This window comes from Triticum aestivum, chromosome 2D (genome assembly GCF_018294505.1).
Source record: "Triticum aestivum cultivar Chinese Spring chromosome 2D, IWGSC CS RefSeq v2.1, whole genome shotgun sequence".
Classification (NCBI taxonomy): Eukaryota; Viridiplantae; Streptophyta; class Magnoliopsida; order Poales; family Poaceae; genus Triticum; species Triticum aestivum.
Genome location: NC_057799.1, coordinates 82,242,877 through 82,268,727, shown reverse-complemented (window position 1 = coordinate 82,268,727; position 25,851 = coordinate 82,242,877). Strand labels below are relative to the sequence as shown.

At 46.9% G+C, this 25,851-nt stretch overlaps 2 protein-coding genes across 2 annotated transcripts; one reads left to right on the top strand and one right to left on the bottom strand.

Annotated features, from left to right (window-relative positions):
- Nucleotides 1-15,450: 15,450 nt before the first annotated feature.
- LOC123051776 (EEF1A lysine methyltransferase 4) lies at nt 15,451-18,412 on the top strand. The gene is made up of 8 exons (XM_044474754.1): nt 15,451-15,851; nt 16,846-16,959; nt 17,038-17,106; nt 17,207-17,226; nt 17,305-17,357; nt 17,468-17,498; nt 17,593-17,674; nt 17,927-18,412. The coding sequence occupies exons 1-8, from the start codon at nt 15,599-15,601 to the stop codon at nt 18,121-18,123; spliced, it is 819 nt and encodes a 272-aa protein (XP_044330689.1). The 5' UTR covers nt 15,451-15,598; the 3' UTR covers nt 18,124-18,412.
- A 425-nt stretch (nt 18,413-18,837) lies between these two features.
- On the bottom strand, nt 18,838-23,870 carry LOC123051772 (serine carboxypeptidase II-3). Its single transcript, XM_044474750.1, has 7 exons — nt 23,119-23,870; nt 22,766-23,028; nt 22,396-22,662; nt 22,123-22,241; nt 19,925-20,017; nt 19,667-19,772; nt 18,838-19,434 (listed from the first exon to the last, which is right to left on the bottom strand). Exons 1-7 carry the CDS (start codon nt 23,657-23,659, stop codon nt 19,258-19,260), a joined length of 1,566 nt encoding a protein of 521 aa, XP_044330685.1. The 5' UTR covers nt 23,660-23,870; the 3' UTR covers nt 18,838-19,257.
- Nucleotides 23,871-25,851: the final 1,981 nt, after the last annotated feature.

Below are 25,851 nucleotides of genomic sequence, written 5' to 3'. Positions count from 1 at the left end.
TTAGTTTCTTTTGTTGAGCTTTCATGCATTTATAGCTCTAGTGCATCCGTTGCATGGCAATCCCTACTCCTTGCATTAACATCAATCGATGGGCATCTCCCTAGCTCGTTGATTAGCCGCGTCAATGTGAGACTTTCTCCTTTTTGTCTTCTCCACATAACCCCCATCATTATATTCTATTCCACCCATAGTGCTATGTCCATGGCTCACGCTCTGTATTGCGTGAAAGTTGAAAAAAGTTTGAGAATACTAAAGTATGAAACAATTGCTTGGCTTGTCATCGGGGTTGTGCATAATGGGAGCATTTTGTGTGACGAAAATGAAGCATGGCCAAACTATATGATTTTGTAGGGATGAGCTTTCTTTGGCTATGTTATTTTGAGAAGACATAATTGCTTGGTTAGTATGCTTGAAGTATTATTATTTTTATGTCAATATTAAACTTTTGTCTTGAATCTTATGGATCTGAATATTCTTGCCACAATAAAGAAGATTACATTGATAAATATGTTAGGTAGCATTCCACATCAAAAATTCTGTTTTTATAATTTACCTACTCGAGGACGAGCATGAATTAAGCTTGGGGATGCTTGATACGTCTCCAACGTATCTATAATTTTTTATTGTTCCATGCTATTATATTATCCATCTAGGATGTTTTATATGTATTTAGATGCTATTTTATATGATTTTTGGGACTAACCTATTAACCTAGAGCCCAGTGCCAGTTTCTGTTTTTTCCTTGTTTTTGAGTATCGCAGAAAAGGAAAACCAAACGGAGTCCAATTGACCTGAAACTTCACGGAACTTATTTTTGGACCGGAAGAAGGCCATGGAGCAAAAGAGATGGGACAGAAGAGTCCCGGGCTGCCCACGAGGGTGGGGGGTGCGCCCACCCCCCTGGGCGCGCCTCCCTACCTCGTGGACAGCCCGGAGATCCCCCTGACTTGTTCTCGACGCCAAAACCTCTTATATATACAGAAACCTCCAGAACATAACCTAGATCGGGAGCTCCGCCGCCGCAAGCCTCTGTAGCCACCGGAAACCAATCTAGACCCGTTCCGGCACCCTGCCGGAGGGGGCAATCCCTCTCCGGTAGCCATCTTCATCATCCCGGCGCTCTCCATGACGAGGAGGGAGTAGTTCACCCTCGAGGCTGAGCGTATGTACCAGTAGCTATGTGTTTGATCTCTCTCTCTCGTGTTCTTGAGGTGGTACGATCTTGATGTATCGCGAGCTTTGCTATTATAGTTGGATCTTATGATGTTCATCCCCCTCTACTCTCTTGTAATGGATTGAGTTTTCCCTTTGAAGTTATCTTATCGGATTGAGTCTTTAAGGATTTGAGAACACTTGATGTATGTCTTGCATGTGCTTATCTGTGGTGACAATGGGATATCACGTGATCTACTTGATGGATGTTTTGGTGATCAACTTGCGGGTTCCGTGACCTCGTGAACTTATGCATAGGGGTTGGCACACGTTTTCGTCTTGACTCTCCGGTAGAAACTTTGGGGCACTCTTTGAAGTACTTTGTGTTGGTTTGAATAGATGAATCTGAGATTGTGTGATGCATATCGTATAATCATACCCACGGATACTTGAGGTGACATTGGAGTATCTAGGTGACATTACACTACTAGGGAAAAGCCTAGCAGCAGCGCGGGTTCTAGGTATATCAGTAGCGCGGGGACCGGCGCTACTAATAAGGCGCTACAGCTAACCCATAGCAGCAGCGCGTGCGCGCCCGCGCTACTGCTATACAAGTGTAGCAGCAACGTGCTGCGCGGAAGCTCGCTACTGCTAATAGCTCTAGCGCGCTTTGACCGTACACGCTACTGCTATAGTCACGCTGCTGCAAACTTTCCTCCACTCGCTACTGCTAATTTTAGTAGTTTTTGATTTTTTTTCCTGCATATTTGTTTTGTATTTGAACAGGCTTTATACAAGAATCTTTAGCACATACAAATGTCATCATCATACACATACAAATGGCTGCGAGACCACAAATGTAATCATAGCATATACATACAAATAGTCTCATCATAATCATCATCCAACACAAAGTGGTATCTCGTCATCATCTCGAAAATAGCGATACATGCAGGTCTCGAATACTTGCAACTACAACGTCATCCATCTAAACAATGATATGCGCGAGAATTGCTATCACTATGAGTGATAGTGGAACTATGCAGTACATGAGGCGGCGGTCATGAGTCCTCTCTCGCGCTCGCCTGAACCTCAAGTAACTAGCTTGTGCTTCTTGTCTGCTTTTGAAGCCTTTATGGCTGGCGCCCGAGACCCTCTGCACTTGCGCCTGACACTCATGCCACTCGTCATACACTCCCGGAACCTTCCCTTCGTACACGACATAGCACTTCGCCATCAAGAAACTAGGTACCTGTTAGAGATGCATCTTCATCAAGAGGATGTACAATCATATGCAACAAAATATACTAGAGCAACACAAAAAAGAAAGGGTTAGCAACTAGATGCAACATACAGTACGCAAACTAATTAACTAGAGGTACGCAGGTCATCGTACGCAAACTAACAAAGTAGCGTTACGCAAGTTCGGCAGGGACCGTGGACATCACAAAGTTTCATCGCTACAGAAAGTATACAAGTTCAACCGACACATATCATCATCATCGGCATCGTAAATCACTAGAAGTTTCATCCTTCCGTATCATCGAGGATGGACCCTAGCTTCTTGAACGGCGTGAGGTCTAGACGTTGCATGCCTATGCGAGTTCGGACGTCAGCTCGCGATATAGGGCCGTGGTGGAACATCCCTTCTCATCGACGACTTCTTTCATGATGATCGTCGCAATGTCCCTTTGGATGCGAAAGAAGTCATCTCTAAGTTTATAATCCGCTTCTCCATGAGATTCTAGCCACTTGTGGATATGATCATCATTTCTGCTTGTCATGCGAAGCTTTTGGTGATCTGTGCTGAACTCAATCATGAGATGGACGATGTAGAATCCATCCTTCTTGCTTGGTTTTGGGACATGGATGCAGCAGAAGTTAGTTTTATGCGCGAAACCCATCTTCTTGTTCCTTTGTTTCCTGGTCTGCATGTGGCCACCTCTAATGCTGAAGCCTTGGAGAGCATCATCTAGAATATTCATTATGTGGGTGTAGTCCTTTTTCTCGTAGTCTCTGGAAGGGTCAAAATACACGGCGTGGGAGACTCGCGGGTAAAGAACGATAAGGACGGCACGCCTGTTGCTGCGGGGAAAAGACACCTCAAATTATTCTCCATATGAGCGAGAAGGAATGATTGAAATGTACGAAAGGGTTGTCCAGAACTGACTTACTTTGGATGATAAGGCAGGAGGACAATTTCCTGGTCCTTATTCTGTACCATGAAGTTTTGGAGGTAGTCCCTAGCAGTTTCACGCTCAAAGTCGCCGAGACTCAAGAAAGACTCGTGCATGTAGTACGGATCCGCCACATAGATTTGCGAGACTTCTTCTCTCTTCATGACGGAGCTCATATGTAGCGCAAAAAGGCAGACGATTGTAAAATCTAGCCGCCTTGTCAGAAACATCTCAAAGATATGGTCCAACCGCAGGAAGAACACCTCCGCGGGCCGTGTGTCGACGTAGCACTTCCCCTCAGGCACACGAGCCGCGTATGTTGGATATCCTGGATCCTTCGAGGCTAGTAGGCTTTTCTCAGTCGACAGCACATGGTCGTGCAGTCTCCTGAGATCCCCTGATGGTGCCTCCAGCGGTTTCGGCGGTAGCATCAGCTCGCCCGTGAGATGGAACATGGCCGCACCTTTCATGGGTACACGCTCTTCAGAATCCATCGTCTGGCTGCTATGTGCTCTGGCTTGTTTGGAGGCAGCTATCTTCCCTGATCTCTTCCTCTCCTTTTTCTTGGGCACACCTTCCAGACCCTTCCTTAACCCTTACCCTAGTGTTCCCGGGCTAAGTACTGTACGACCCCCGGCTAGTTGAGCCTGTGTTGAGGTGGCATCTTCAGGCGTGTCCTGTGAGGATTTCATGAAGAGAGACTTTTTGCAATCCCTGCTGCGATCTTTCAGTTGCGCCGTTGTCGCTGCCGGTCATGCATTCCATCGTCACCCCTGAGTTCTGATCATCACTGTCAATTGATGGGCATCTCCATAGCCCGTTGATTATCCTCGTCAATATGAGACTTTCTCCTTTTTTGTCTTCTCCTCACAACCTCCATCATTATATTCTATTCCACCCATAGTGCTATGTCCATGGCTCACGCTCATATATTGCATGAAAGTTGAAAAAAGTTTGAGATTACTAAAGTATGAAACTATTGCTTGGCTTTTCATCGAGGTTGTGCATGATGAGAGCATTCTTGTGTGACGAAAATGGAGCATGACCAAACTATATGATTTTGTAGGGATGAACTTTCTTTGGCCATGTTATTTTGAGAAGACATAATTGCTTAGTTAGTATGCTTGAAGTATTAATATTTTTATGCCAATATTAAACTTTTATCTTGAATCTTTCGGATCTGGATATTCATACCACAAATAAGAGAATTACATTGAAAATTATGCTAAGTAGCATGCCACATCAAAAATTCTGTTTTTATCATTTACCTACTCGAGGACGAGCAGGAATTAAGCTTGGGGATGCTTGATACATCTCCAACGTATCTATAATTTTTTATTGTTCCATGCTATATTATATTCTGTTTTGGATGTTTAATGGGCTTTATTATACACTTTTATATTATTTTTGAGACTAACCTATTAACCGGAGGCCCAGCCCGAATTGCTGTTTGTTTTCCTATTTCAGTGTTTCGAAGGAAAAGGATATCAAACGGAGTCCAAACGGAATGAAACATTCGAGAACGTGATTTTCGGAACAAACGTGATCCAGAGGACTTGGAGTGGACGTCAAGCAACCAACGAGGAAGCCACGAGTTAGGGGGCGCGCCTACCCCCCTGGGCGCGCCCTCCACCCTTGTGGGCCCCTCGTGGCTCCACCGACCTACTTCTTCCTCCTATATATACCTACGTACCCCCAAACCATCAGAGACAGAGCCAAAACCCTATTTCCACCGCCGCAACCTTCTGTACCCGTGAGGTCCCATCTTGGGGCCTTTTCCGGCGCTCCGCCGGAAGGGGCATTGATCACGGAGGGCTTCTACATCAACACCATAGCCTCTCCGATGATGTGTGAGTAGTTTACCTCAGACCTTCGGGTCCATAGTTATTAACTAGATGGCTTCTTCTCTCTCTTTGGATCTCAATACAAAGTTCTCCTCGATTCTCTTGGAGATCTATTTGATGTAACTCTTCTTTTGCGGTGTGTTTGTCGAGATCCGATGAATTGTGGGTTTATGATCAAGATTATCTATGAACAATATTTGAATCTCCTCTGAATTCTTTTATGTATGATTGGTTATCTTTGCAAGTCTCTTTGAATTACCAGTTTGGTTTGGCCTACTAGATTGATCTTTCTTGCAATGGGAGAAGTGCTTAGCTTTGGGTTCAATCTTGCGGTGCTCGATCCCAATAACAGTAGGGGAAACGACACGTATTGTATTGTTGCCATCGAGGATAAAAAAGATGGGGTTTTTATCATATTTCATGAGTTTATCCCTCTACATCATGTCATCTTGCTTAAAGCATTACTCTGTTCCTATAAACTTAATACTCTAGATGCATGTTGGATAGCAGTTGATGTGTGGAGTAATAGTAGTAGATGCAGGCAGGAGCCGGTCTACTTGTCACGGACGTGATGCCTATATACATGACCACCTAGATATTCTCATAACTATGCTCAATTCTATCAATTGCTCGACAGTAATTCGTTTACCCACCGTAATACTTATGCTATCTTGAGAGAAGCCACTAGTGAAACCTATGGCCCCCGGGTCTATTTTCTATCATATTAATCTCCCGTCAACAAGCTATTTCTTTTGTCGTTTACTTTGCTTTCTTTACTTTTAGTCTTTATCATAAAAATACCAAAAATATTATCTTATCATCTCTATCAGATCTCACTTTTGCAAGTGGCCGTGAAGGGATTGACAACCCCTTTATCGCGTTGGTTGCAAGGTTCTTATTTGTTTGTGTAGGTGCGTGGGACTTCAGCGTGGCCTCCTACTGGATTGATACCTTGGTTCTCAAAAACTGAGGGAAATACTTAGGCTACTTTACTGCATCACCCTTTCCTCTTCAAGGGAAAACCAACGCAGTGCTCAAGAGGTAGCAGCGAGAGCAAAGGACACACGTGCTTGAGTTGCTGAGGGAGGTTCTGGTGCCCACATGGTACATAAGAAGAACTTCTAGCCCAGCAAGTTCAAAAACAACAAGAACAAAACTCAGGGCAAAGGCAAGTTTGATACAAAGAACAAGCCGTCACATTCTACCAACTTCAAGAAGAATTCTCACAAGAAGGGGAAGGGACTTTGCCATGTCTGCGGTGATCCTAATCACTGGGCTTCGAAGTGTCCTAACCGCTTTGAGGAGCGTGAACATGAGAAGAGCGGCAAGTCCGCTAATGTTGTCATCGGTGATACTAATATGAAGGAATCTGGGTACGGTATTCTTCCTACCATCCTTTCAGTATTTCAATCTCCTGATTGGTTAATTGACACCGGTGCCAATGTACATGTTTGTGCTGACGCCTCTATGTTTTCTTCTTACCAGGTCACAGGGACTTCTCCCGTGCTGATGGGGAACGGGTCACATGCCATCACTCGAGGTGTCGGTACAGTCGATCTGAAGTTTACTTCGGGGAAGACCGTGCGTCTGAAGAACGTTCATCATGTGTCGTCCATCAATAAAAATCTCGTTAGCGGTTCCCGTTTATGTCGAGATGGTCTTAAGTTGGTTTTCGAGTCCAATAAAGTTGTAATTTCTAAGTATGGACAATTTGTTGGAAAAGGCTAAGAGAGCGGAGGCTTGTTCCGCATGTCTTTGTCAGATATTTGCACTAAAGTTATTAATAATTTTTGCCACAATAATGAGTCTGATATTTGGCATTCACGACTTTGTCACATTAACTTTGGTTGCATGACGCGGCTAGCCAATATGAATTTAATTCCGAAAATCTCTACTGTCAAAGGCTCCAAGTGCCAAGTATGTGTGCAAGCTAAGCAACCTCGCAAGTCCCATAAGACTGCAGAGGCGAGAGACTTGGCGCCACTAGAGCTTATACATTCTGATCTTTGTGAGATGAATGGCGTGTTGACAAAAGGTGGAAAGAGATACTTCATGACGTTGATTGATGACTCCACTAGATATTGTTATGTGTATCTTCTGAAATCAAAAGATGAGTCTTTAACTTTCTTCAAAAACTATAAAGCTGAGGCAAAGAACCAACTTGATCAAAAAATTAAACGGCTTAGGTCCGATCACGGTGGAGAGTATTTTTCCAATGAATTTGATCTGTTTTGTGCGGAACATGGTATAATCCATGAGAGGATGCCTCCCTACTCACCTCAGTCAAATGGGGTAGCCGAAATAAAGAACCGAACTCTAACTGATATGGTTAACACCATGTTAGACACATCGGGTCTCTCCAAGGAATGGTGGGGGAGGCACTAATGACTGCATGTCATGTCCTAAACCGAGTTCCCACAAAGCATAAGACCATGACTCCATTTGAGGAATGGGAAAGGAAAAGATTGAAACTCTCTTACCTACGTACTTGGGGTTGTTTGGCGAAAGTCAATATACCGATTCCCAAGAAGTGCAAGCTTGGACCAAAAACCGTGGATTGTGTTCTTCTGGGCTATGCTTTTCATAGCATTGGCTATAGATTTTTGATAATAAAATCTGAGGTATCCGACATGCATGTTGGTACGATTATGGAGTCGAATGATGCAACTTTCTTTGAGGACATATTTCCTATGAAGGATATGTCGAGTTCATCAAATCAAGAGATACCTACTCCATCTAGTGAGGAATTCGTTGTAATTCCTGAACCCACCATTGCGATGGAACACGTTGAGAATCCTGTTGATGGTGACAATGGAAATCCTGTGAGGAGTAAGAGACAGAGGACTGCAAAGTCCTTTGATGATGATTTCATTGTGTACCTTGTGGATGACACACCCAGGACTATTTCAGAAGCATATGCATCTCCTGATGCTGACTACTGGAAGGAAGCTGTTCGTAACGAGATGGATTCCATCTTAGCTAACGGAACCTGGGAGATCACTGACCGTCCTTATGGGTGCAAACATGTAGGATGTAAGTGGGTGTTCAAGAAGAAGCTTAGACCTGATGGTACGATTGAAAAGTACAAGGCATGGCTTGTGGCTAAGGGTTATACCCAGAAAGAAGGTGAAGACTTCTTTGATACTTACTCACCCGTGGCTAGACTGACCATAATTCGGATGCTACTATCACTGGCTGCCTCACATGGTCTTCTCGTTCATCAAATGGACGTTAAGACGGCTTTCCTCAATGGAGAGTTGAAGGAGGAAATTTACATGGATCAACCAGATGGTTTTGTAGTACCTGGTCAGGAAGGAAAGGTGTGCAAGTTATTAAAGTCTTTATATAGCCTTAAACAAGCTCCTAAGGAGTGGCATGAGAAGTTCGAAAGAACATTAACTGTTGCCGGCTTTGTAGTAAACGATGGTGACAAGTGCGTGTACTATCGCCATGGTGGGGGTGAAGGAGTTATTCTTTGTTTGTATGTCGATGACATACTGATCTTTGGAACCAAACTTGATTTAATCAAGGAGGTTAAGGATTTCTTATCTCGCTGTTTTGAGATGAAGGATCTAGGAGTAGCTGATGTTATCTTAAACATCAAGCTATTGAGAGATGAGAATGGTGGGATCACACTGCTTCAGTCTCACTATGTGGAAAAGGTCTTGAGTCGTTTTGGATATAGCGACTGCACGCCTTCTCCAACTCCATATGAGCTAGTGTGTTGCTTCAAAAGAATCGACGGATTGCCAGAGATCAACTGAGGTATTCTCAGATTATTGGCTCGCTTATGTATTTGGCGAGTGCCACGAGGCCCGACATCTCTTTTGTTGTGAGCAAGCTGAGTCGGTTTGTGTCAAAACCGGGAGATGATCATTGGCATGCGCTTGAGAGAGTTATGCGCTATTTGAAAGGCACTGCGAGCTATGGGATTCACTACACCGGGTATCCAAGGGTACTAGAGGGTTATAGTGACTCAAACTGGATATCTGATGCTGATGAGATTAAGGCCACAAGTGGTTATGTTTTTACACCTGGTGGTGACGCTGTTTCCTGGAAGTCTTGCAAGCAGACCATGTTAACGAAGTCAACTATGGAAGCAGAACTCACAACATTAGACACTGCCACTGTTGAAGCAGAGTGGCTTCGTGAGCTCTTGATGGACTTACCTATGGTTGAAAAACTAATACCCCCTATCCTGATGAACTGTGATAATCAAACTGTGATCGTCAAGATAAACAGTTCTAAGGACAATATGAAGTCCTCAAGGCATGTGAAGAGGAGACTAAAATCTGTCAGAAAATTGAGGAACTCCGGAGTTATTACGTTGGATTATATCCAAACGTCGAAAAACTTGGCAAATCCCTTCACAAAGGGTCTATCACGTAATGTGATAGATAATGCATCGATGGAGATGGGTTTGAGACCCACCGCATGAGTTGTCCATAGTGGTAACCCACTCTATGTGATCGGAGACAAGCTGTTGGTCAGCTGAGAGGAGAGTATCCCTATTTTAATTATCCCACTCCGTGAAGATGCAATACTCTCCTGATCTGCATGGCAGGTTGATATTTATCTTAATGTGTTCCAAGTGGCTTATTTGAGTAAGCAGAGATGTTTTCCTGCAGAACATCTCCCGAGGAATACACCTATATGAATTTGACTATTAACGTCGCAGTCTGTGAGAATTGGGTGTTATCTAATAAATTCATGAAAGGCCCTGTAGTATGACGTATACGCTCCACCCGCGGGAAAGCCTTGCGGCAGCCCAGTATCGGTCAAGAATTTGTGTGAAACTAGTCTCGCAGAAAACTTGTAGTTCAAGGCATAGTCCACTATTCAAGTTGTGATCTAGTGTAGCATAAAACTCTAAGTGAAAGTTCAACTTCACAGTCTCCACTAAGCACCGGTATATAAACAATGTTTTGGAACTAAATGATGAGATGTGCCAATGAGACTTTGTGGGGGATTGTTGGAATTTTGTTAGTAGGCCTTTGGCCCAAAGCCCAACTAAAATTCTGAAATTCTCTTGGCACATTCATGCACACATGTGAGTGGAGTGAGTGAGACTAGAATTTAGTCCCACCAAGGAAGTTGAGAGAGACTTGCACCTCTTTATAAGGTGAACTCTTCTATCACTTGTATGAGCATCGAGAAGAGGAGACCTACACGTACGCTCCTCCTCATCGCTCGCCTCGTCACGCCACGCCACGCCTCGCCTCGTCACGACACGCCGCGGGTTGCGGGATTGAGCCGAGTCGATGACTATGCACGTTCGTGACGACTCGGACGTGGGGTTTACTCCCACGACCTACCCGGCCCGCACTATATAGTCAGGCAGACGTCTACCCTAGCCGCCGCGGCTTCGTATGGTTTCGCACAACCGTTCCAGATCATTGCGCCGCCAAAGTCTTTTCCATCCCTCCTTTCGGCGTGCACCGGGAGAAGGGACGGCAGGCCTCCGGAACCTCGCCTCTCGTGATCCTGTACGGGAGAGGGGCAATCAGGTTTTTGGGGAGCGCACTCGCGCGACTGCCGGCAGCGACGACTTCGCCAACGATGACTTCTTCCTCGACCTCGGCAACCTCATCCTCGACGACATGGGCGACAACGTCAACGCCGGCGGTGCTGCTCCCGCTGCACCGTATGTGATTCTATCCTTCATGTTCGAGATCGTAGTAGAACTCATGTTTCTAGTATGTGCCCTAGACATGATCTGTTCATCTACTATGCTAGTTCGCATGATTAGTTTAATCTCTGCTATTGCTGTCATGATTTACCTTCTGTGTATTCGGATTAAATCATTTGCTCATATTTCCAACACAAGGAGCAGTCAGCGGGGAGCGCCTATGGTGGTCCGTGTGCGCTGCACTTCCGGCGTTTCGTGAATCTGCTGGTGCAGAAGTCAGCCGACGGCGTCTACTCGCTGCGCCGCATCGACGCGGCCAATCATCTTTTCTACCCGTCAATGGAAGAAGCTGAAGAGTCGGCAGCGAACGACGAGAAGAAGAAGAAGAAGAAACACAAGACCTTGCGGCGGCTGCCTGACCCGATCGCGAGCTACGACCCGTCCCCCACCGGCGTCCTGTCCCCTGGCCTGGAATGGTTCGAGCTCTTCACGCACCGCAGCGGCGCCGGCGAGGGTCGGATTGTCCACTCCAACAAGGCCGGCAACACCGCCATGTTGGACGCCGACAAGTCCCTCTACCTCACGCTGCCCGGCCTCTCCCAGGCCAAAGGCACGAGCCCCGCGAGCTTCTCCGTCGCCCACCCGGGCAGCGACCAGGACAGCCTCTACGTCATGCAGAGGCACCCTGACCAATCTGTCGCCCAGGCTCGGTTCTCGCCCGACCCCGGCGAGTGCCCCCGCTCCTGCTTCGAGGTTCTTGAGTGGCTGGGCTTCACGGCCGGCGGAAAACGCCACCACCTATGCGCCGTGGACCTCTCCGCCATGGATGGCCAAGCTGCACCCACATGGCAGTACGTCTGGGACAATGCCACCCTGCCTGGCGAGAAGAATTGGTATCCTCTGCTTTTCAGGCTCATCATCAACATGGGTGACAACAGGTTTTGCGTGGCCAAGCTCATCGCTGATGATGAAATGGGCAGGCAGTTTGCCGTGCTTGCCGGCGTAGAGATCGAGCGTGGCCAAGACGGCCACAGCCTCCGGATGGTCCAGCACAAGCGCACTCGTTACGTGTTCAAGAATGACATCACTGTCAACTGGGTGCTCTGAATATTCTTGCCTGGATTCGATCTCCATTACTGTTGCATCCCTGTCCATTCCCTATTATCTGTAAGAAATTGGACTATTGGGTTGAACAATGAATTATTATTTTCTTGGAGTATGACCAGCAATCTCTCTCACTTCACGTCCTGAAAAAAAAAACATGTCAGTTCATGTTTTTCTTCAACGGATCAAGCTCTCTCACTTTAAACTGATTTGAAATCTGTTAAAAACGTATTTGAATTTGAAAAAATAATCATTCCATTAATTTAAAATAAAAGTTTCTCATTTCCAAGAAACTGTTTTCATATTTTTCAAAAACCAATTTCACTCATTTTTCTTTGATTGGCGAGCTGCTTGCATCTGAAATCACAAATCTGAACTTTTGAGTTCTCTAGCACACAAACATGAATGAATAATTACCTTTTGCATACCAAGGCCTTTTATTTTCTCCCTGTGTAAAAAAGGATTTGGACCTAGTGTGTGATGGTTGGAGGATTTCAGAGTGAAAAAAAAGAGGTCTCTGCTGAGAAAGGAAAATGCTCCTCTGCTATGGGCAGCATCTGCTCCAATTCTCTAGACTGTGCACCGGACTTCCAAGGTTAAAACCCCATGTGCACTACCCAGTGCGACAATATAATGTTGCATAGGAACATGAATAGTTAGTTTTTGGTTCAAGTAGTGCTGTCTCCACTAGACTAGAGATGTACACCATTGCATTTTCCAGAGAGACAAGCGAGTTTCATTAATTTAAAGAAAATCTACATTATAAAAAAAAGATCTCAACATACAAGTAAAACAAATTTTGTGAAGTGCCTTTTGTATTGTTTTTGGTCAGTGCAGTTGTTCGGTTACTGCGACATTAAAATTGCCACTTTTTATATCACTTGCATACTGCTATCATACCTATTATCTGCCTACACAAATTAGCCACTCCAAGAAAATTTGGGCGTTAAATAGTGAAAAAGGAAAAGATAAACACCTTCTATTTTGGTTTGGCAGAATTTTTTGAGGAAAACCATATATTAATTTTCACTAGATAACCCTTCTTTGCACATGAGATCGGGAAGATGAGTAGAAACGCCTATTTCTATCAGTATGTCTCCCTATCTTCTGGCAGTAGCAGCAAGCACATTGGGCGAAGATGGTTTGGCTGATTTTAACGCTCATGAGAAGAAAAAAAAGTAAGATAGAAATTTGGGCTACTGTCCACATGCTCCTGTACCCGTCCTATTGTCCTAACGTAGCTGATACTTGTGAATCTACGAGAGAAACCGCTATTTCAGCTAGAAATATTCCCTCCGTCTCATAATATAAGAATGTTTTTCAAGCGAAGTACTTTCTAATAATGATGTTCATCGTTGTCCTGCTGGTCAGCTAGTAGGTCTATGGCTCCAAGTTTTCAGGTTTGTCCCAGGCATTTCTCTAACAGTAAAACTCTTACTAGAGACAACTGGCTACAAGAAAAAGGGTGAAACTACCAATATTATGTTGAATAAACAACCACTCATGTGATTTTATAATGTCATACACCTGCGGAAATCCCTTTTGGAGCTCGGGCTCCAGTGAGGCCTCCAAATTCAAATTTGAAATTTCATCAGAATTCGTATTTTTACATTTCAAAAAATTCTGGAAACAAATACAGATAGAAATGAAGGCATAACACACATGTGTGTAAATTTTCATCTCAAAATACATTGAAATGAGGGCTGTGCAAAAAAGACAAATCTGGGACTGCTTAACACATGATACTATTCATCCTCCTAGGCCATGAATTTGTCTTTTTTGTACAGGTCGCAACTCAAGGTATTTCATCCTTACATACACGCATATTTTTTGTTCAGAATTTTTTGAACTATACAAGTTTGAATTAGAATTTTTCAAAAATAAAGGCCTCCATGGAGCTCAGCCTCCAAAACGCCTCTCTCCATATACCTGTAAAGTTATTTTTTAGCACATTTTGAACTATACATTGAGTCTGCTCTCCTTTTCAACAAATTAGAAAGGTTTGGATTATAATAACAAGAAAAAAGTGATTTTCATACTGTTTACCTTCGCTTTGTGCTGTCACATCCCAATTTTTTCCCTAATTTTACTATGTGCAATTAGAAGAATTGTATTCATAATTTCACTGCATATTTGGAATTTGAGAATCAAACTTGACCATTTCTTAAACCCTTAGTCAAGCTGGGGTTTAATTAGTGGCCATAATGATTCCCCCCGCATAAAGTTTTCCAAAATTGCATAAAGGGGCAAGAAAGTAATTTCCTAAGATTAATATTTGCCCTATTTCTCTTGAGTGATCAAAGGTTTGAAGTAGTTGAATTGGGCAATTCAAACTATAAGTAATTCCTGGGTGAAAAGGAGAAATAGGAAAACAGAAGAAAAAATAATCAAATATGAACTATTAAAAAGCCCATAAAGAAGTGGCAGAAAATAGTTGTCAGAACCCCCCCCCCCCCCCCCCAATGTTCACCCGGTCACAAATATTCCAAAAATAATTTTGAACAAGTTTGCTATTTGAAGAAAAATCAAAATAAAATTGAATTTACAGAGAAAACCAGAAAAGAAAAGAAAACCTGCGAGGCCAGCCCAACTAAACCTACGCTCGCCCGCAACCCATCTAGCCCCGGACGCTTCTCTCTCTCACCGACACGCTGGACCCACCCGGCCGCTTCCGCCCACGTCGCACGTATCGCACGACTCGGCCACACCCAAGCCCTCCGGCCCTGTCCTTTAAATACTCCGGCGCCCTCTCTCGAAACCCCCACTCAATACCACGGGAGTGCCACCAGGCCGCACCACGTCCAACTCCGCCACTGTCGTTAGATCGCCTACACATTTTCGACGAGCTCATCGACCCATTCGACCAGCCGCCACCACGATTGCATTCCACGACGACCTACGCATCTCCTGGACATCATCCGCACGCCCAACGACAACGAGAGTGTCGATTTCCCTGAGCCTCGCCACCGCCGCTCACGTCATGTCTCTCAATTGCATCGTGTTCACTAATGCTTACTCCAAGTCTCACCATTATTATTCAAATCTTGAATTTGAGTGGTATAAATACTTCCTACGTGTAAAAACAACAATTATATATTTTTTAACAATTTTGCTAAGTCTCAATTGATGTTGCATGCCTTTGATCTTGCATGAAGATCAGTGCAAAATTTTATTCTTAATTTTTCTCTCTTTCTTATATACTACTCCCTCCGTAAACTAATATAAAAACGTTTAGATCACTACTTTACAAAGGGAGTATGTCTTGACTAAGACCTAGCCGCATCTTTTTTTAATGGAAGAAAAACAAGGTGCAGTCGCTGCCGAGTAGACATTAACACGGCCGGACATCACCGATTTAAAGTCAGTCACCGAAAATGTGGGAGAAAATTCGAGCCACAAAATCGCGGTAACAGCCACCGAAAACGAGACCATCGGAAAAGTCAGCAAATGAGAAGGAAACGGAGAGATTTCGAGACGCAATTGGGAAAATAAAATGCGCATCGGCTGGCGACGACGGCGACGTGTGGAGTGGTGGCGGCTGGTCCCAAGCTCGGGCACACCGGTACCGATGCCGATGCTCCTCCCACTCCCCCCAGCCCAGCTCACCTAATACGCTCTCCTCTCCCTCTATCCACCCCCACCTCCCTCGACCCGCTCGCTCGCTCGCCCGCGCCTCGCTCCGTCCCCGGGCGATGTCGTCGTCGTCGCCGCCGCTGTCGCCTCGCGGGGCGGAGGAGGAGGAGGAGGGGGGCGCCAGGAGCGGCGGCGGCGTTGGCGGCGGCACGGTGTTCAGCTACGGGGAGGCGGGGTACTGGGACGCGCGCTACGTGGAGGAGGGCGGCGCGCCCTACGACTGGTACCAGCGCTACGCCGCGCTGCGCCCCTTCGTCCGCCGCTCCGTGCCGCCGGACTCGCGCCTCCTCATGATCGGCTGCGGCTCCGCGCGTACGTCCTCCCCCCTCCCTCTTCCGCTCTCCTCCTGCCGGTTGCCTTGATTGCTCCGTTGAGACGAGACTGCGCTCGCCTAGTGTTCGAACTGGAGTAGCCGGCGTGTTGGTTGCGCTCGTCGTGGCGGTACTCGCGCATTCGTCTCTCGTTTCCGGAAGTAGAAATTTCCTTTCCTTTTCCTCTCCGCCTTTTCAGGCTCTGTTCAAATAGGTGCTTGATTGTGATTTGTGAATGGGGGTGATTGGCACAGACCAGCGAGTGAGCGAGCGATCTTTTGGATTAGCTGCTTGCACAGAGCACTGTCAGCGTCTGTTGGGATCGAAATTGCTGTCACGGCAATAGTCTCTGGATAGCTCCTCGGCTAGCTGCATCTATTAGTATATAACAACATGGCAATCAGATAATGTCGTTCTATCAGTCCACAGGCTGACATGTATCACTTCCAGTAATAGTCTGATAATTATACTCTGGATGGGATAATGTGCTATGGTCTACAGTTAGGCAATCTGTGAATTGATAGGGTTGTGATGTTGATGCCACACAAAATCAGTGGGGCATGCACAGTGTGTAAGTTAATTTTTCAGAGGGACTTGCAACCAAACATCTGAATTCTGGAACCAGCACACCTCTGTATGATAATCCAAACCGGAACCAACCTTGGTTCCACTTGTTGCCCAGTAACTCAAAGTTGCTCTGGGATTTTAGTATTATGGTGCAAACCATCTGTGCTGCATCGACGCGTTAAATGCTTATGCACTTGGTTCCACATTTGATTTTCACTACTTGTATGAACGTTGTGTCCTATTGTGTCACATTAGTCATAGTTTCGTTACAGATATTTCAATGCTTATGCATACACACTAGGGGTTGGGTTTTGCACCCTCGATGGGCTGATCTTGATAGAGTTTAGGATGCGCTTCTGAATCTAGGCTCGATGATTACACTCCCTGTGCTAATTTTAAATTTTCTCCCCGTGCTCTGCTGTTCGTAGTTATGTCAGAGGATATGGCCGCTGATGGCTACATGGAGATAATAAACATTGACATTTCTTCGGTTTTAATTGAGATGATGAGGAAGAAGTACTTCGATCTTCCACAGCTACAATGTATCCTTAAATATTTTACATTCCCTCTTTGTCCGGGAAGTGCAATCTAGTGTCTGTTGATTTCCTTATGAGCTGTAGACATGCAAATGGATGTTAGAGATATGAGTAAATTCTCTGACGAATCATTTGATTGTGCCATTGATAAAGGTGTGAGTTTCTTCATGCTACAGTGGCTTTCTAAAAAGTATTGAGTCTATTGACAACACTTTGCTTAATGTCTTTTGTTCTTTTTGTGCATTTCTTAAAGGTACTTTGGACTCTTTGATGGTAAGTAGGTAGCATTCTGTCATTGTTTCTTTTCCTTAATTTGGTACTACTTCAACATCGCGGTCTTTCTGCTTCCAGTGTGGTGTGGAGGCTCCTCTCAGCGCAGCTCAGATGGTCCTGGAAGTGGACAGGTTCTTAATACTTTGACCCCCATTGAAGCATCACATACAGCCTCATTTACACCTCTATATTGTTAAGTTCAGCATTCCTGCATTCTTATCAGTGTATCTTCTGATTGTAGGCTACTTAAACCAGGGGGAGTCTTTATGTTGGTACGAGTTTGAATAAGTTTCTTCATAGTGCAGATTTAATATGTCATTTCCTGCCACTGATTATAACGATCAATTTTTGTTTCTGAACTGCTAGATAACTTATGGTGATCCATCAGCGCGAATTCCTCACCTGAACCAACCAGTATGCAGTTGGAAAATTGTACTGTACATTCTGCGTACGTATTAGTATTATGTCAATTCGCATATACGTTCAATTTTGGTCCGCAATGTTGAAACTTTCCCTGCTTAATAAAAATAGAATATCTGTTTGCTTGCTCATGAATAGGGTTTGCCCCACGTTTTGTGTACATTCGAGCTTTAACTTGTGTAGTCAACACCACTGAATTTCTCAGTAGTGTAGTTCGTAAGAACTTTACTTATAAGATTAGAACAGAACTTTAGCATGATCATTTTTTAATGCATTGCAGCAAGACCTGGATTCAAGGGAAACATAAGAAGATCTGTCTTCGACCCTGTTCCACTTACTGAGAGTGGTAGATTGCCCGAGGGCTTTGTTCTGGAGGATCCTGACTCTCATTATATTTATGTCTGCAAAAAGGGCCAAGAATTAACAGGGATAGATTCTCCAACGTTAAGCCACTTGAAGTTGCAAGATTCCGAGTGAGCTGTAGGATAATTCATCTCACAATATTTGTGCATTGTTGTGATCCTTACAAGATCAAACAGCGTGATGCTGCCACCATTATGGCCATCCAAAAATAGAAAGTGTGCCTTTGCACGAGTATAATTTTTTTCAGTGATCTTGTAAGAATCATCAAGTTATTATATTGTGTTACCACTGGTTGTAATGCGGTGCTGGAAGGAGGATATGATTGTTTGGCACATTTGAGGAACAGAATTTGTCCCAGTTTCATTCTCTGTGGAATAGGAAAGAAATTGCCATTATTTGTTGATTGTATTTTTGTTTGCGTGGAAGTAAAAAACACTATCAGTTTGTTGAAGGAGTATATTCATGTGGTATGTTCTGGGTTTCTAGGTATCTACTGTTTCTGCAAAAAAATCTTGTTGCTCATGCCTTGAGATATGTGAGGCGTAGTCAGATTGCAAGTTGCTGTGCTTTTGTTATGCTTCTTAGCACATGTAAGGCAAATATTCAGACTTTGTAGTGTCGATTCTTTGTTACCAAGATGTAAGTTTCATTCTCCTGGTTAGTCATTGTAACACATGGAGGCCCCAGCTTTTCGGCATGCGAGTTTGGCAATCACTGTTCAGGCGATAAATTACATCATACATACTTTATATCTATGTGAAACCATTTTGCAGGCCTGCAGTTGCATGATCTGCGAAACATGTGGTTTGATACTTTGATGGCTTTCTATATCTTACTTCACTTGATTTTTCTTATTTCTTGTACTGAATGAAATTGATACAGCAACTGAAACCATGCAGCTTGTGATTACAGAGTTTACAGTATCCCCTGGTTTGGGACCAACATATAAATTTCATTCTCCTGGTAAGTCACTGTAACACAAGGAGGTGCAGCATCCTTTGGTGGCACCAGTATTGCAACATGCCATTTTGGCATAGATCTTCAGACTTAACGGATTACACCATACAGTTTCCTATCTATATGGAAGCATTTGCTGACCTTGAGTTACATAGTCTGCGGAGCGCAAGGGTTGATGGCTTTCTGTGTCTAACTTTACTTGATTTTGTTTGTTTCTTGTACTGAATCAAATGATACAACCTGCGAAGCTGCTGGTGTGCTATTTTTAGTGTAAAAACTTCTTTTCTTTTGCTAATCTTGTTCGCATTCTTTGCAGTCAGGGAGAGCTTTGCCTGTGAGGAAATTCTGGACAAGCACAAGGGCTTGCCGCGGCTGGTAGCTGGGGACCTCATGGCCTGCTCCTCTGACAGTTACCAAGCTGAGATCACCCTTGTACTGCACAATGTATCCACCCACCTCTCCGGCACCCTGCATTCATAAGATCGAACAGATCATTATATTTACCGAGTCCGAGCAAAAGCAGGTAATAATCATGATGTGACAGCTTCAAGTTTTAAGATTCTCCCGAGTTTATCATCGGTTTCGAACCATTTCCGTGCACTTCTTTAGCAACTGAGTTATGAAAGTTCACCGCAACTTGTTTGTTAGCTTGTTGCAGTGAACAGACTTGGGAAGGGAAGAGGAGAGTGCAAGTGAGCACCTTGGTGCTGCTGAACCATGGCCTCCATTTTGCCGCCACAGGGAGCTGGAGCTGGTTGACAGAGAGTCTACTGGAAGTGACGGGCACTCTCCCGTCAGTGTCTCCACTGCAAACAAAAGGTCAGTGGCCATTATTTTCAGCATTTCACTTCTATTCTGGAATGTCGCATCACAGACTCTAATTAAGTAGTACTCCCTCTGTAAAGAAATATAAGATCATTTAGATAACTAGTAATCTGAAAATGCTCGTGATGCACACCTGTAAACCCAGACTCTGATGTTGTTCTTCATCAGCTCCCGGATAATAGGCAGGACTGTTTTGGCGCTGTCGACCCAGCGTGTCAAGACGTCACTGAAAACAAAATAGGATGGAGTATTTTGCGAATTACGCCATGGTCCGAAGAAGAAGAAAAAAAATGTGATATAGATTGAAAGGATGTGATTGCACATGGGACACCCAGTCATCCGCATGGGCAACTAGCAAGATGAAAACAGAATCCCTAATAATTCAACCGCATGTTGCGCAAAAGCATGTGCACAGACTTAAAGAAAGCAAGAACATATGGTGGTAGTTGCAGTTCGCCATGTGCACTGGGATCACGCCATGAATATAGGAAGAAAACTAAATGATCAGACGATGCAGGTGATAACACCGTCAGATGTTGGTATGAGCGTATCTTTCCTCGAGAACACGCAATATTAACTAGAATACTCAGATGGAGCTCGTACCACGCATGCCCCATCTTCTCACTTGTTTATTATTACAACTCGAAGAGAATTGCCTCACGGCGAAAGCACTAATCTCCAGGAATTTGGACGCAAACTCGCTGATCTACATCTAGATCATGTGCGGCAAGTTTGAGCAACCAACCAGCCTTTGCTGCATGCTGGTATTAAATTACCACATTGCTTACAAGTTTGCATCTACTTTCTTGTGATGCACCTACCTACCTACTACACCGTCCATGCACGCCGGGGGGGCATACACACAATATATAGTTACTGGATCATCTAGATTTTGTAGCGTAGCGTAGGATATTGGTAGGACAAAGTGTTGGTCTAAACTCTAAACTGGTCTGGCAGATGAACGCTTTTCGTGCGAGGGTATTGATTAGTGTGGTGTGTGTCTAGCGTGAGCAAGGGTTCATTGGAATCAATCGATATATGATTGCCTCCTCCTCCAGGTTGTGCAGCACGCTAAAGCAAACGACCCGGTTAGTACTTAGTAGTTGAGGCATGTCGCACAAAAGAAACCCCAATAATGGAGTGCCATGTCGACCCCTGATTGGGTTTCCTCCATCGGCCGGTCTCAGCTTGATTGTGCGCCGCACTGTGCTCTCAGATCATCACTAACACACACTTGTGCCGCCGTTGCCTAAGGGATGATGCAAGCGACGGCCGCCGGCGCACTCCTCAACCAGGACGCCTGCCGGGTATGAGGCCGCCGCAGCCACCTGCCATCAATCCATCTTCAGAGTTGTACTGCTGCATCTACCTTGCCCGGTCTAGCTGTCGTCCACGCCACCACGACGCCAGACAACGCCACCATCCTGCGCTCGTCCATCAACACATGCCCAGCAGCAAGACCCCGCTGCTCCATGCCGCTGAGACCCCCCATTGTCGACGTGTCAGATGCAACGCCGCTCCTCCTTCGCGAACACCACCTGCTACCACTGGTCCTATCCCCTCCACCTGTAGATCCTCTGCACTCCCAACCGAGCCTCAGTGCCCCTGACGACACCTCCAGGAAGGTCACGACGCAAAAAGCGCCGCTGCCGCCAGATCCGAAAAGGATTGAAGGTTTTCACCCGGCCGGGGATCGGGGTAGGTAGATTGGGCCCTCAGCTGCGCCTTCATGAAGGAAAGCGGCGCCCATGGGCGTCGCCGCCGCCGGGCCAGCTAGACTGGCCAAGGTTTCCCCCGGACCCAAAGTACACCACCAAGGCTCACCACCACCGGAGCCTGCAGCCGCAAACCACCGGGACGACGATAGAGGCAGCAGGAGAAAGGGGAACCTCCAGATCTGATGCAACGGAGAACCGCGCCATGGCCGGACTCCCCCAACGACCCGCCACCCGCACGGCCGAGTACGCTGGCCAGCGTCGCCTGCAGACGTCTCCAGCCGATGGACGACGCCGCCTCGCTGATAGGGTCGCCGCCCAAGGATCCGCAGGCCGCCGATGCGATACTCCGGCCCGCAGGCCGACGGGATCGATCCGGGCGCCGAGATCCCCGCCGCCACCTTCCCCGGCGTCCGCGCGGGCTTTGCCGGCAGCCGTCTCCGGCGGCGGCGAGGGACGGAAGGGGGATGAGCGGAGGCGGGCGGCGAAAGATCGGATCGCCCCCGAGTTTACGTAAATAAATCAGAGAGGAGTCTCCAGGTCTCTGAATTGTACTGTGTGAGATGCATGGTGGGGCGAGTAGGATGGGTGTAGTGTATGTAGGTGGCATACATACCTGCAGGCTGACCAGGGGTGGTCGAGGCGGGTGACGTTGGCGTGCATCGCCTTCTGCACGTCCGGGCGGTTGAGGTACGCTTCCACGTAGTAGTCCGTGCACGGGTCAAAGTTGTCGATCTGGCCACACGTAGAACCCAAGCAAACTTCATTACTAAAACCAATCAACATCCCTATGATGATCTAACGAACTAGCCTCATCGATCATTCAGCACTTAGCACTGGCAGTACGGTGCTGCCACTGTACCGGCTGTGGTGTCACGTACGTACGTACCGAGGGGGCGATGGGCGGTGTGACGAGCTTCTCCGACTGGCAGTTGGGCGCGTAGATGTTGTAGATGTCGATGTCCCGGAGGCTCTCGCTGGCCTCGTCCGACGCGTCGTAGCAGAGCGCGCTGGGCGCCGCGCCGGCGCCGGCGGCCGTGAAGTTGCAGTTCTTGTTGATGCCGGCGGCCGTCTCGTCGGAGATGAGCGCGTGCGTCCAGAAAAAGTCGTACATGCCCTTGCTGTCCGTCCAGTCGTTGATCACCGCGTTCCCAATCTGTTTCACACCACACGTCCCACCCAAACCGGCCGTCGTCAGGAGTGACAGGACTGAGGTGTGTGGCCGGCCGGATTATGCCATTAATTAACTACTCTCTTACCATGATGCCTTTGAGGTTGATGGCCGGGGAGGCGTGGCGGAGGATGGCGTGGGCCAGCTGCGGCACGTAGTGGCCGGCGTAGCTCTCGCCGGTGATGTAGAACTCGCGGCCCTTGTACTCCGGGAACCGCTCCATCCAGTTAGCCAGGAACAGGTACGCGTCCTCCGCCGTCCGGTTGTCCCCGCTCCGGCCGTAGTCCGCCGTCGTGTTCGAGTACGAGTACCCCACCCCCGCCGGGCTCTCCAGGAACAGCACGTTCGCCGCTGCACCATATATTAATTGCCCGGTCGATCACTTGTCAGCTCCTCAATGGCTTTCAGGCCGGAGAACTCGAGAGCGTGGTGACTGCGTACCGTGGTTCCAGGAGTAGGGGTTGCGGTAGAGCGTCTTGCCGTCGCTCATGACGCGAAACGGGCCGAGCTCCTCCATGGCGCCGTACCCCAGCGACGAGCACCCCGGGCCGCCGTTGAGCCAGAGCAGGAGCGGCTTGCCCTTGGACGACGACCCGTCGCCGTTGCCGCCGACGGCCTCGGCGAGGTAGTAGAACAGCGCGCGCCCGGCCGCCGGGTCCACCGTCACGTACCCGGCGTACTGTGAGAAGTCCACGCCGCTCGGCTGCCCGGGCAGCGCCTCCACGCGGTCGGCCTCCTTGCGCCCGGCCTCCGCCGCAGCCGCCGCCGGCGCGGGTCTACCCGTCGCTTTCGTCGTCGTCTCCTCCTCCTCCACGGCCGCCAGCGACTCCCAGGACACGCGGGAAGACGGCGACCCGCGCAGCCGGTTCAGGTAGTCGCCCTGCCGCGTGCGCCGCGGCTTCGCCGCCGCCGTCGTGCCGGGGCCCAGCGCGAGGCATTGCACCGCCACCAGCAGCAAGAGTGCCACCACTGTGCTCTTCATGGCGCGCGCCAGCACTGTACGATCGGACGGTCGTCGGAGCGAGCTAGAGCACGCTGGACTGCACTGAGGACGGCGGACGTCTGCGTCGATCTGGCCTGGTATTTATAGGGCGGGAACCCGGAGGCTACCAATTGAATTTGGACGTGGGATAAATGGTGACAGGTAGGAGCCCGCCGGTGGCACACGGTTCTCATCCGATACAAGATAGATCATCCATTGGATCCGTCCATGCGTCCACTAGGCACATGCTTTCATGCTAATGAATTTCCTCCGTTGATCCCCGGCCACTTGCTGTTAGTCTGGTCCTCGAGAGAGAAGGGAACAGTGAAGTTGCAACTTGCAAGTCTCTCGTACTTGAAAACACACGCAAGGTTATGCGGTTCTTTTTCCTTCCACACCACCTACGTTTTCGATTTTATCGTTTTTCCCCCCACCGGTTTTCCTTAAGAACCATCTTTTCTTTGATAAATCGATCAAAAAACATGTGTGCCTTGTCGCAGCGCACGGCCAATTATAGTGTTTTGTCAAAGACCACTTTGCATGTCGTCGATGAGATAAAGGTTGAGGTTGATGGTTTCTTCATCGGAACCCATCGATTTAGTTAAACCAATCGTGCACTTAATTTCATCGCAGACGCCGCTGTCAAGAAACTAATAAGCACTCGTTCGTTGGGTTAGGAAGGAATCTTAGGTGGTCTTGTCGGTACAAATCGTGGATTGTGCGCAGACGACGTCGATTTGACCGATCCACTATTGAAAGTTGAGAAGACCCATCTCATCGCCAGAAGAAAGATCTTCTCACGCACGGTTGCCTCTGCTTAATGAAAGAACGAGCCTGCCGTGTCTTGTCTTGATATAATCACACACGGATGATATGGATGAGTCTTAATCGGTCAGCCTCAGCGGCGTCGTGATCAGTCATAACCATCTAGAAGACCAGAGGTGTTCACCCATTCAGCCAAATAATAATGACAAGGGGAAACATATTCTTAGTCCAATCAATCATCACAGTGCCTCAGTCAGAGTCAGTCTTTACGCAGACGATGCTGCCCTATTCATGAATCCTGTCCGAGCTGAAGTGGCTGCTCTTCAATCCATCCTTGCAGCCTTTGGCAAGATCTCCGGCCTCTGCACAAATTTCAGCAAATCAGCAGCATACCCAATTGCATGTGAGGACCATGTGATTGAGGAGGTTCTAGCTGAGTTTGAGGGCGAAATAAGCTCCCTCCCGTGCAAGTACCTTGGGATGCCTCTGAGCATTCGCAAGCTTCGGAGGGTGGATTTTCAAGTGCTCATTGATAAAATCGCAGCAAAGCTTGCGGGCTGGAAGGGAAAATTACTTAACAGGATGGGACGGCTGGCTCTCATCAACTCGGTGTTAACCTCCTTGACCACGTACTATCTGACAATTTTTGCTCCAACCAAGTGGGTTGTAAAGAGGATTGACAAGCTCCGAAGAAGTTTTCTTTGGAAAGGAGAAGAATAGGCCAAAGGAGGCCACTGTGCAGTCAATTGGCAACAAGTATGCTCCCCCAAAAAGCTTGGGGGCCTTGGAATAAAAAACCTAGCGTTCTACAACAGATCTTTGAGATTAAGGTGGGCTTGGTACTCCTGGAAATACCCCAACAGGCCTTGGGTTGGATTGCAAATTTCATGCACTAGCACTGACATGCAGCTGTTCAACGCCTCCACAACTGTCAAGCTTGGTGACGGTCAAAGTGCTAAATTCTGGAGTAGCTCATGGCTAAATGGTTCTGCACCTAAGGACATCGCCCCAAACCTACATAAGCTTGCAAGGCGGGAAAATGCCTCGGTGGCGGCTGCTCTCCATCGAGGCCGCTGGATGAAAGGAATCGAGCAACTTAGCACCACTGAGGATCTGATCAGTTTCATTGACCTTTGGCACCGGATACAAGGGGTTAACCTCTCAGATCAACCAGATGACATTGAGTGGAAATGGAACGACAGCAAATCATACACTGCTGCCACTGCTTATGATGCCCAATTCATCGGAACCATTGCGAAGCCTGAGCTGAATGCCCTTTGGAAAGCAAAGGTGGAGGGAAAGATCAAATTCTTTGGTTGGCTTCTGTCTCAAAATAGACTGCCAACTGCTGATCGTCTTCGCGCGAGAGGATGTGAACACAACGACACCTGCTCCCTCTGCGACCAAACGATTGAGACTGCCGCTCA